The following is a 12,320-nucleotide window of genomic DNA, read 5'->3' as shown; positions in this document are numbered from 1 at the left end:
TTATGTCGTTTGAGAGGATTTCATGGAATTTGTTCTTTTTTTTTTTTTAATCTATTTCCATTTTAGTTTTTAGGGTTTTCCTATGTATATTTTCTAGATGTTTTAGTTATTTTTGAAGCTGATTTGTTTTCTCTTTTCTTTGCTTATTTATGTTTGAGGAATATCCAATGATTTTTCCTCTTAGGACAGCTTTGCATGCATCCCACAAGATTATTGGGGACACTTCTCCATTATCAGTCCTGATTTGAGGCCTAATTTGGTTAAGAATTCCTGTGTTCAGTCTCCAGATTGTGCTTTTCCTTTCTAGTCCTAGATTTAATGCCATGGAGACCGGGGCATGGTCCGATAAATCCATGGTCCCTATACTGCAATTTTGAACCCTATAAAAATCTTTCTGATACATAAACAGATAATCAAGCCTTGAATATACTGAGTGTGGTTGTGAGTAAAAGGTCAAATCTTTCGTAGACGGATTTAGGTCTCGCCATATACCCGAGAGCCCTACAGTAGGTCTCCCAAGATCAATTTAATGTTCTTGGTGATTTTTTTCCCTCCAGAGGAAAGGGGTTTTGATGTATCTAAAGTTGGGTTAAGTCTAACATTGAAATCTCCCCCACAAATTAGAATTCCTTGGGCCTCCAATGTTATTATTTCAAAAATGGGTTTGTAAAATGACCATTCAGATCCCGGGGGGGCATATACATTCAGGAGGAACTAAAGTACCCTCCAAATTTCTCCGAATAAGTACATATCTCCCATCTTTGTCCTTTTGTGCATTCAAAATTTAATTTACTGGAGATTAAGATTGTTACGCCCCTCCTGGATCCCTTTCTGTAAGAGGATGAATATGGACTGAAGTTCCACTTTTTAAGTTTTTGGTGTTCCTGTTCTGTTAGATGAGTCTCCTGAAGGAGGGCTATTTCTGCTCCATCTCTTTTTAATTTTGACATTACTTTAAAAATTGGATTTCCCAGACCGTTCACATTGTATGTAATTACTTTAATTGGCCCTTTACTTTTCATGGTGATTATTTGCCTTTATTTTAAATCCATGAGTTCCTACATTTAAATCATTTCTCACATCCCCTGTTGTATATATATAACATTAATAAAATCCAAAACTATAACCAAAAAAAGTATAACAAAGTAATATCCACAAACATAAGTGACATTGACTTCCAGGTTTAAGGCCACATATTGGGCCTTGGAGTGTGGAGGGAAAGTATCTTCCTCTTAGTTATGGAAGGGGGCCCTCTTCAGCCCTTAAGCTGATACAATGGTCCATAGAATACAGAGGAGCCAACCGACCCAATATTTGGCCCACATGTGCCCGTGGTATAAGCCTTCTATTCAATTTGGTCTCAACCTTTGGGTAGGGAGAAAAATAATAGTAAAGGCAAGGAAAAAAGAGAAAAAATAATTGTCTCAGTTGCCTCAAAATAGCCGTATTATTGATGTTTCTTTTCAACCAAGATATTCAGAAAGGAGCATCCATTAAAGAAGGCATTTATGAAACATAGGCTACTTATCAGATATCCCGATGTCGAAAGCTTCGAAGCCGTTCCTTGAAATGTTGCTTGGAGCTCGGGTGCAGTTGATCTCCTCGCTTTCTGCTGGGTTCCCAGGTCAGCCAGTTAATCTGGTCCAGTAGCGAGCTCTGATTTTTTAGGACAGTCACTGTTGTCCCTCTCTTCACCATGTCTGCTGTTGCCTCCTCAGCCGAGTTATCCTCTGGTTTTTCTAGACATTTTCAGTGTGCATGGTGTTCTTTGTTGCTTTGAGCTATTTTGTATAGATTTATTTTAATTTTTAGAATAGATAAAAAGCTCTTAGGTTAAAGTGGATGACTGTTAACAATAAGTTATCTTTGCTTCACCGACACAACTTTGACAAGATGTATCTGCAATTAGTTTTACCATTCAAATCAACCTTTTTATTTCTGATCGAAACACAAATCACTTTAGATGCTACTTTTTGTAAAGCATAAGCACTTTCTGTAAATTGATTACATAATTGGATGTTATGTCAAAGGTGAATCAACTAGCACATGGTGCCCAATATGCCAAGAATCATGCTGCTATTTTCATTGCTTAATACAATGGTGGTGGTCAAATGTGAAATAGGTTATACTATAAGGGGAGGCCCGTTTGGTTAATTGCTTCCTAAGTTTAGGGGATATTGAAACATCAGATTTAGAGTAAAAGTGTCCACAATTTTGCAAATTGTATTGACAAGAATAATTAAAAGGTTTGGTTTCCCTACACCTTCAAAGCAGATTAGCAAGCATCATTATGGAGGAGTTGAAGAAAAACTCAGCTGAATCTCACACAGTTCCAGTTACAAACTTATTTTTATTTTGACACAAGGAATGTTTCTTGTTTGAAGTCCAAGTAGGGTTGAACATAAATACAATTGTACTGTATGTGTGTTTTTTGGCATCTGGGACGGCATTCACCTGCAGGAGACGTTACAATATGTCAAACCACATCCAGAGTTGAAAAGTATAGCAGAGATTAAGTAAGGTAAAACAAGTTAATTCAAATTTAAATATATTAGAATATCTAATAATAAACTGTCTTTTAGAAATGAAGAAATGCAGCAGATTTTTTCAAGTTGGAATTTTAAACGTTGTGGACCTAATTCAGTGTTTCTCACCTTCAATCTTCTGAAGAGTTCAGGAATAACTCCACATATCTTTGTCCTAAAAATCAAAGAAGGTTCAAATGTTCAGTTAAACCCACAGTGACACAAACACAGCAGTGATTATTATATCATTTTTTTTATAATGTAACAAATAATGTTTTAGCAGACCAGTAAAACTGAGGAATATAGTAAAGATGACATCCAATCACATTTAAGATGCTTCAACCATAACATACATATAAGATGTTGTTGACTGTTGATTTTATCTAAAATGATAACGTACATTAAAAAATAAACGGAACTGTTAAGAATACGAAGGCGTTGTACGAGGATAAATAATAAGTAATGGACATTATTTCCATCATGGTGACATAAAAAAAAAAAGCTATAACATCCTGACAAATGAAAGTAAATAACAAACACCATATCTACACCAGCACCAGCTTTCCCTCTGTTCTCACCTATGTAATCTCTGTCTCTGGACATGGCGCTCAAGGCGTCCTGGTGGGTGCTGAAGTAAACTTCGGCCTCTCCATTTGGCCGCCCTTCAGGACTGCACGCAATGGTGATTTTAGACACAACTAGAGGACTGAAGAACTGCGGGAGAAAAACACTCATAAAATATCAAATTGATATTGATTGACCTTTAATAAAACAAGACAACCATCTTCAACTTCTGAGTTATTTCGTTTTTACCTTAACAACGTCTTCTGCGGTCACCTGGTAAGGAAGTCCTCTCATGTGGATGTGGTGGCCCTGAGGGGATCCTGATGGAGCATATATAAACAGATTACACCAGTAAATACAAAATAAATCATTTACCACAAAAAAAAAGCCAACATACATTTATTATCTTTAATAAGTCACCACTTAAAACAGCTAAAGAGATAATCAGTTTTAAAAGAAAACATGTATTACCACAGTTTAGGTTGTGTGAATTGTGTTAGTGTAATAGAAAAATAATTTGTAAATAAACTGCTGATTAAGTCCATCTAGTGTTTAAGCTACCGTGCCTTAAAAAGCCCTCACCTTGTCTGTCCCATGAGTCAGAGGCCTTCCTCCTGTTTGTGAACTGAGTGCCGGTCTGAGGAGAAACTGAACTACTCTTCCCGACCCAACTGGAGTAGATCTGCTCAGTACTGCTGGGAAACACCTCGATGTATCTGCAAATCAAACAACAGGTGATGAGCATATCCCTTGTGCCTCACTAGGTTGATTGCTTTTTAGCATTGTGCCTGTGTTAATTAAACATTCTGGCAGAGGTGAGTTTCTCCTCCCTCCCTCCCTCCCTCCCTGTATTTTGGATGTTCAATGTCAGATTCCTGTAATAAGTATATCTCCGTTGAGAGCCACAGTTTTTGATCCCTTGTCCATTAAAACATGAAATCCTTCATTTTATTATTACATTGTTTTTCAATCTAAAGCGGTACCTCTAAAATTGTAGTTTCTTACCATTTTCTACCAGAAACAGTTCTCATGTTTGGGGCAACAGTGTCTTTATTAAACAAACTTGCATTAAAAAGGCTCTAGATTCTGAAAATAAATAAATATTTGGTATTTAGTAGTTAAGAAATGTAACTCAGTGAAGGTGGAAAAATGGCAGTTTTTTTTATTACCCTATCCAACACATTGTTGTCCTGAGAGGTACTATTCTTTTTAAACATTGAGGTTTAACAAGGGTTAAAGGAGTTTTCTGGTATTTGCACAGTAACACCAGCAGCTGTCAGTTGGAAGTGAACAGATTACGGGTGGTGTGAGCGCAGCAGCATCCTACCTTTGTCCAATGAGCTCTCTGTCTTTCTGCAGAGCTTCCTCAGCTGCTTCTTTAGAGGAAAATTGCACAAAGGCCTCTCCAGAGTTTTTCCCTCTGCGGTTTTGGATGAAGGTGATCCCACTCCCCACTATTTCCAAACCTGAGGGACGCAAAGACACTGAATGAAATATTTGGCTTTTAAGAAAAATACCTTTTTTCAAATATAGATGATGTTTTCCTGTATCGTTCTACCTCTGAAATATAAAAACCTTTTTCCTTTATCACATCACATCACATATGTAACTTAAAGGGGACCTATCATGCAAAATGCACTTTTGTACATCTTTTATACATGAATATGTGTCCCCGGTGTTCCAGGGAACTCACCGAGTGTCAGAAAACACAACCCTCTCTCTTTTCCTCCATACCCAAATCTCTTAAAAAGAGGCTGCAACGGATCTGATACAGATTTGAAAATAGTCTGACATCAGTGACGAGGAGCTCCGCCTATATGGCCAACTCTCCACCAATCAGGGGAATGAGAGGTTGCCGTGGCATGGTAACATGACCTCGGCCCCCTCCTTTGCAGGGGGGCGTGGTCAGCTGCAGCGCATGCAAAGACAGGGGTGGAGGAGAGCAAAATAGAGCAAAATGAGGCATGGCTAAAATGCATGATCTGTTTGGTATTTTGAAAAAGAAAATGTATAAATATAACTTATATAGGTATGGCCCTACAATATATTATTCAAATATAGCATGATAGGTCTCCTTTAACTAGACTTCACAACGCTCTGGGGTTCTTAGACATGTTTGGATCAAACAATAATAAGCAGCCACCACAGGATAAAAACGTTTACAAATCTTATTATGCTATAATACTGATATAATAGTTTAGCCTAATATTTTNGCACGCGCGCATCGGGAGGCGAGTGTAAGCATGGATATATTGTATTAGGGTCCTGCTGCAAATGGCTCCGAACACAACGATCAGATCTTACAGTGGTTGAGGACTAACCGTCAAGCCTCGAGACATATATGCGTTAGTTTTGAGATTTGTACATGGTGTGTAGCTGCTACCACGCCTGCTATACGCCAGGTTGTGTCTGCGAGATGAATAGGCCAGGGAGGTGCATCATTAAATATGTCAGTGGTTTACATGGCAGACCAATACATCTGAGCCAAAACTTCACAAGTTCAGACGGTTTATGGCAGCCTGGATTCAAACCCTAGGTAGGCGTTCTAGGAGTTGGAGTGTAGGCATGTCCTGTTGGCTGCGAGCTTGCGACTTTGGGCTGCCGTCAAACGTGATCAATCAGTTAGTACTTGCTGGATACTTCATGCATTGTACCGATGTCGGTGAAAGCGTGATTCGCACGATGGGGTCTGCCAACGGCCAAGTCCTCGAGACAGACCTAGAATTGATCGGCATGAGGGTTGACTGTAGCGGACTACAGCCTGCGGAGCGATTCGAAGACTCTCACCTTGACAAAGGCACTGCTTTGCAGTCTTAATATTAATTTAATTTATATTCATATTACAGGTTTCCTCAATTGTCATGGGTAGTTAAAAGTGAACCATATGTGAGCGAGTTGCTTTTCTGCTCCTGCCAAGAGAGTAGAAGAGTAGGGGAACCTACTCTGTGAAATGCAGAGAGGGAGGAGGTCTAAGAACCTATAAAATGTATATGTAAGAGAACTGGGGACCGTTTGAGAGCTTGAGTGTATTTTGAGCTCAGATGCTTGGGTCGCGAGGTCTTGTCTGCGCGGTGGGCTTCCTTTAGGAGTGGCTTAGGAGATTTTTCACGTTGTTGACTATATCCTAGTTAAGGTTTATTGAATTTGGGACTTTGTGTCTGTTGTTGTTTGGATTCCTTGGTAATCGACTCGATTTTTGGTTGTAATAGACCTTGTAATACCACGCTCGTTTTCATATTTGTACATTTTGTCGTTCCTGTTCCTGTGCTCTGGGTCGGCGCTCTAGTTTAGTCTCTGGAACAGGTAGTCTGTCGGTGTCTCTGTCTTAGAGTGAGGTAAGAACACCCTTACCTGGAAAAGGCTGACATTAGTTGATGATTTGGATTTCAAATTGTTTAAGGGGAATAGAAACCCTTTTTAAGTTAAACTATAGTTTCACATTGGTCACTGTGGTTGATGTGGTTTTGATTGATGTTGAAATATGACATATGCTCTGCTGATTTGGTAATGTCACTGCTGTGATATTAATGTTTGACTCTGGCTGTGTTTGATATTACAATTGCATTGTTTTGATTGGTATAACTGGGGATCAAAAGAGGGGGTTAGGGATTGTGGGTCCTGAAGCTGCCTTAATTACCAGGGGGTCTCCCAACGACACGGGGTTTCTCCTCCAGGGGCAGTTTCGATACTGCTCTGGGGTTCTACCAGCCCACCAACACCTACTACACTACACACTCCGTTTTGCTATCCTGGCGGTCGGGAACCAACGCTTTAGTGCCTGAAATAAGTGATACGACAGGCAGCTGGTGTTAGAGGCCACGCTGTAAGCGCCCCCTAAGCAGATTAAGGTGATCTTGTGTGTAGATTCTGGGGGGTTTTGAAGTCCTAAAAAGATTGGACGGCCGTTTTCCGGAGCCTTATCAGCACCGGAACTCGGTATCGGAGCCGGCCTAGATATTAACGTTGGTTGTATCGAAGTTAGATTCCTTTTCAATAGAAGAAATGTCGTCAGAGCAGTGTTGTAGTCAAGTCACCAATTCACAAGTGCAAGTCACTCTCGAGTCCCCACTTTTCGAGTCCAAGTCCGAGTCACCTAGGGAGAGTCGGAGTCGAGTCTGAGTCGAGTCGGAGTCCAAGTCGGAGTCCAAGTCCGAGTCCAAGTCCAAGTCCGAGTCCAAGTCCGAGTCACCCAAGAGTATGTGTTATGGAGCCTTCTCTTCATTCTTTTTTCCACATAACGAGCATTTTGCGCTGCTCTTTCCCAATGTGGAAGCAAAATGTGCGAAAGCTTAGAGCACGATTCGGGGTGTCTCTCTAGACTCTTTAGGCTGGAATAGTTGGGGCGCGCCCAGTACGTGAACTCGCCTCGCAGGTTCACGCGCCAGGACAGAGTACATCTGACTCCAGACAGAATTTGCTTGAATCCGAGTCCAAGTCGAAGCGTCAATGTACAAGTCGAGTCCGAGTCATCGTGCACGAGAATTCACGAGTCAGAGTCATTGTGCGCGAGAATTCACAAGTCCGAGTCCGCTTCAATCAGTGCGCGAGTCTGAGTCGTGTCACGAGTCCCAAAAATCGGCACTCGAGTCCGACTCGAGTCAGAGTCCAGGACTCGAGTACTCCATCTCTACCTCAGAGTAATACAATACAATAATAATTGAACTAAATTTAGAACTAACCAAGCTCAAATGATGTACACACATCTTTTCATGACCAAGGTGCATGTTAGATATGTGTTGAGTATATTTCATGCTAACATATGTTCGGCAGAAGAAACGCTGAAACTCAGAAACCATGTAGGGTTGTAGTTTTGTTCTGAGATTCCTGTCACATATTTACACATGATGTGGTAATATATAGGGTGGGTCAAAATCCAGTTCCGGTTCGGAACCGTTTCCAACATTGAGCGAGCGTATTTGTTTTTTTTTACGAAATGTTAGTTTCCGGTTTCTGCTTATCGATTCCCTAAGGAAATGCATCTCGCCGCTTTCTGTGCTGTTGAACGGGGGCGGGGCGTCGTAGCGAGCCAGTGCGGCAGGTTGTTGGGAAGCAAAACTCAGTTCAGAGTAAGAACAAAATATCAATTGTCCCCGGTACCCGGATTCATAAGAGTTGTGAGGACAGCACGACCGCAGCTCTCCTATCTAATTGCTCAGGATCAGCTTACTGTGCACGATGCAGTCTCTCCTCTCTCTCTCTCTCTCCTCTCTCTCTCTCTCTCTCTCTCTTCTCTATCTCTCTCTCTCTCATCCTCTCGTTCTCTTTCACACACAGCGGCGTTCCCGCTGCCCGTTTAACAGCCTCATCTTTGTCAACTTATGTTCCTTTCCCTAATAACCACGTAGCAGGTTATTCAGCGTTTTAGCGCACTATGTTTTTTAATTTGACAGCCCATTTCCTTTATGAAGTAAAGCAGCCTCCCTGTCTGTGTCCCTCACGCTGCTTCTTCAATCCCCGGACTGTGAGACGACTCGGAGGAGCACAGGGATGCAGTATTGTTTTATGAAGCAGGGTATAGAAAGTACAATTAGTTGAAATGAAAATACAATGTAAGTGTCATGATTACGTTTACAAACAGTAGTAGCTGGGCAGCTGTAGTAAGGTATTCGTAGGACATGTTTGGACACACGACTGTGTGGGTTGGACTCTGTCGTCACAGGCAGGCTGCAGTGTAACATCAGAGGGGACTGGGCAATTGTTACATTCTCNTAAACTATAGTTTCACATTGGTCACTGTGGTTGATGTGGTTTTGATTGATGTTGAAATATGACATATGCTCTGCTGATTTGGTAATGTCACTGCTGTGATATTAATCACAGCAGTGACATTACCAAATCAGCAGAGCATATGTCATATTTCAACATCAATCAAAACCACATCAACCACAGTGACCAATGTGAAACTATAGTTTAACTTAAAAAGGGTTTCTATTCCCCTTAAACAATTTGAAATCCAAATCATCAACTAATGTCAGCCTTTTCCAGGTAAGGGTGTTCTTACCTCACTCTAAGACCAAGCAGATACCTTCAGAGACCACGAGAGAGACCAGGAATGGGATCAAAATGTACAAAGTAGAAACCGGTTGTATTAAGGTTTTAACAAAAATAGAGGATTTACAAGAATCCAAAAAATAACAAAGACACAAAGTCAAAATTCAAAATTAATAGGTTCACAAGTGAAAATCTCCTCAAGCCGTCTAAAGGAGCCCAGGCCCAGGGCCCAGGGCCCAAGAGCCTAGACCCAAAATCTAGCCTCAAAAACTCCTCAAGCTCTCAAACGTCCCCGTTTCTCTTTACACTTCATCTTTTATAGTCTCTTGCCTCCTCCCTCTCTGCATCAGGTGGTTTCCCCTTTTCTATCTTTGAGGGAGAAGGAGGTCACATATGTTCAACTTTTACTTAATGAACAATTAAAAATGTAAAGTTAAAATAAAATAAAAATTAAAGCTGCAAGCAGCGTTGAGCGGGTCTTCGACGCTCCGCAGGCTGTTGTCCGCACGTCAACGTGCGTGTCTAGGTGTCTCGAGGACTTGGCCGTTGGCAAATGTGGGAAGTTTCAGGCCGGTCGGACAATGTCTTTGAGTTACAGCAGTAACACAAACATTGTGTTTGACGGCGAGTGATCTGTCGCCATGACAACGGAATTTGATGACACCCCATAATACGCCTAGATGTGTTGAGGGCTGCATCGTTATGAAACTTGTGAAGTTTTGTGCCGTTTGGAGCATGTTAACTGGATTTATGAGAAAACCGTGTTTCACGGCGACCATTTTTTTACCATAGCAACGAAATTTGACGAAATCTCAAAACTGACACATATATGTCTCGAGGGCTTGACGGTTAGCAAACATGTAAAGTTTTGTTTTATTGTCAGCATTGTGGTTCAACCGATCTAAAGCACTTTCTGAAGCAGTCACGTGGTATTGAGGGGCAGCGAGGCTTCGTTTGTCATCGGTGACATCACTGGCCCAAAACGACACAAACCTCGATACAAGCTTCACAAAAAACTTCCGGGATTACTCGACACATGCTCCGAAGCCTCGGTGCAATACGTAACATCACTACTTTCTGGTATGAAAGATGATGATCAAAAACACTACTGTGCGTTAGCATCAGGGCCGCCCCTCCCTACAGGCCGATCACACAGACTGCGTTGGGCCTCACCTCGCGGAGGGGGCCTCAGCTTGCGGAGGGTGCTTCATTTTGCTGAGGGAAGCGCAAATGCGGCGCACCTACAGTGTACGCGCGCCACAGTTTTGCTGCTGCGAGGCTCCACTAGCAACCACCCCCGCCCCCGTTGACGCTCGAGACACAGAGGGCCTCATCATATAACTCTGCATGGGGCCACAAGTTGGCCAGGGGCGGCCCTGGTTAGCATAAACCCATCGTGGCAGCCTGCTGCAGGTTGGTGACATTCTGCTAAACAGTATGTTTGGGCCGACAGTTTTTAAATTCCTCTAGCTCACACACTGCAGCCATGTCTTATTCTTTAATATCCTTACACCTTTTTCTTTAGAAGGTTTCTTTTCTCCATTGCAAAGTCAACAAAGGTCTGGCCAGGTGCTTTCTAGAGCCCATGAAAGAAACACTGTCGTAGGCCTCAGGCCCTAACCCATATGCCTTTAGGATAGCACCTTAAACCTTGTCATACACACGAGTATCTTAAACAGGAAGAGAAGAGCAATCCGTCTGAGCCTTCCAGACTAATTTACACTGTTAAAGTATGGCCCACACATCTTCCAGCCATCAAAGCAAGCAACAACAAACACACTAAAGTAGGACTCAACTTCAATCTTGCGAAAGATTGGAACCAGCAGAATGTTAATACTCACATCAAAGCGGCAGCAGCAGAACGTCACAACGGTTGTGTACCAGAAGAGGTAACATCTAAACTTGTCTGCAGCTCTAGCTGACACATTTGGATAGCTGTGTCTGCCTCCAACTTTTGAATTTCCAGCTCCCTGGACCTGAAACCCTCGCTCCCGAGCTAACCGCAGCTTGGCATCTAATTTAGAACCAGTATGAGAGGAGTCACTCAACACAATAGAGGTCATATTTGTTACGTTCCTTTATAACCTAGGAGTAAAAGGGTAACAGATCAAATAACCGGGAGGAAAATAAAAAGAGGAAACTGATTTGCAAACCAATAGATAATGTGTTAATGAAATTGAATTAAAACAAAGAGGGCTCACCCAATTTACAAAACAAACTCAAGAGAAAATAAGCAACTTTCTTAAAAAAGACAGGGATAAAGGTAAGCAATCTCAAAAGATACAATGGAGCACATCTCTAAGCACTAAAAAAACACAATAACATGTCTCACACAGACACAAGAAGGACTACACATACTGTATAACTGGACTGACATTTTAACTTCCACCAAACAATACACAAGAATATTTGGAAAACAAAACAATACAGTATCAATTAATAAACAAAATAAGAGTTGCCTGATTTCTCTGCACAATGTTGTATACCTTTTTCTATTTCTATACATCTCAGTGTCACTTAAATAATATCCTAAAAACTACATTACAAGTAAAAGTCCTGAATTCAAATGTAATTATGTAAAAGTACAAAAGTACAAAAGTATTTAAATTAAAATGTACTTAAAGTATAATAAGAAAAGGTTCTCATTCTGCTCTCTGGCCCATTGCAGAGTAATATAAAGTAAATTAATAAATTATCAGCTTAATGTACTACTGTTAAGTGGCGAAAGTACAATTACTAGTTAAGCACAATGGCCTATATTCGAATATTTTATTATTCTAGAATATTATATTATATTTGTATTGCCAACAAATATGTGTCATATCATTTTAGTGTTGTAGTTTCTCAGTGTGGAGCTTTTTTAGAGACTTCAGAAGATATTGGGTACATTTGTATTACAGTAGTTGATCATATCATGTGTTTTTTATATGTAAAAAGTAAATACTAACTGGAGTTAACTCCTCTACTCCCTGTACACACACGACTGCGTGGCCACACACAGCTCCAACACCATCATCAAGTTTGCGGACGACACGACTGCAATCTGCCTGATTATCAAGGGCGACGAGACGGCATACAGAGAGGAGGTCAGAACTCTGATATCTTGGTGCCAGGATAACAACCTCCATCTCAACATCAGCAAAACCATGAAGCTGATTGTGGACTACAGGAAGCAGCAGGGAGAGGGACACGCCCCCATCGCCATCAATGGGACTACGGTGGAGAGAGTCAGCAGCTTCA

The 12,320-nt window shown here is 41.2% G+C and overlaps 1 protein-coding gene across 1 annotated transcript in view; it reads right to left on the bottom strand.

Moving 5' to 3' along the window:
- Positions 1 to 2,330: 2,330 nt before the first annotated feature.
- The window catches only part of LOC104953361 (heterogeneous nuclear ribonucleoprotein F-like), an 18,033-nt gene continuing 8,043 nt past the window's right edge, over positions 2,331 to 12,320 (bottom strand). Inside the window, exons 2-7 of the mRNA XM_010780299.1 lie at positions 4,417 to 4,590; positions 3,672 to 3,805; positions 3,339 to 3,409; positions 3,104 to 3,239; positions 2,655 to 2,700; positions 2,331 to 2,454 (exon numbers count right to left, since the gene is read on the bottom strand). Coding sequence (XP_010778601.1) covers positions 2,657 to 2,700; positions 3,104 to 3,239; positions 3,339 to 3,409; positions 3,672 to 3,805; positions 4,417 to 4,590 — 559 coding nt within the window. The 3' untranslated portion in view covers positions 2,331 to 2,454; positions 2,655 to 2,656. The remainder of the gene's footprint in view (positions 2,455 to 2,654; positions 2,701 to 3,103; positions 3,240 to 3,338; positions 3,410 to 3,671; positions 3,806 to 4,416; positions 4,591 to 12,320) is intronic.

The sequence above is a fragment of the Notothenia coriiceps genome, unplaced genomic scaffold (genome assembly GCF_000735185.1).
Source record: "Notothenia coriiceps isolate Sejong01 unplaced genomic scaffold, NC01 NC01_scaffold00021557, whole genome shotgun sequence".
In the NCBI taxonomy this organism is placed as follows: domain Eukaryota; kingdom Metazoa; phylum Chordata; class Actinopteri; order Perciformes; family Nototheniidae; genus Notothenia; species Notothenia coriiceps.
The sequence above is the reverse complement of the archived record's forward strand: the minus strand, read 5'-3'. Positions and strand labels throughout refer to the sequence as shown.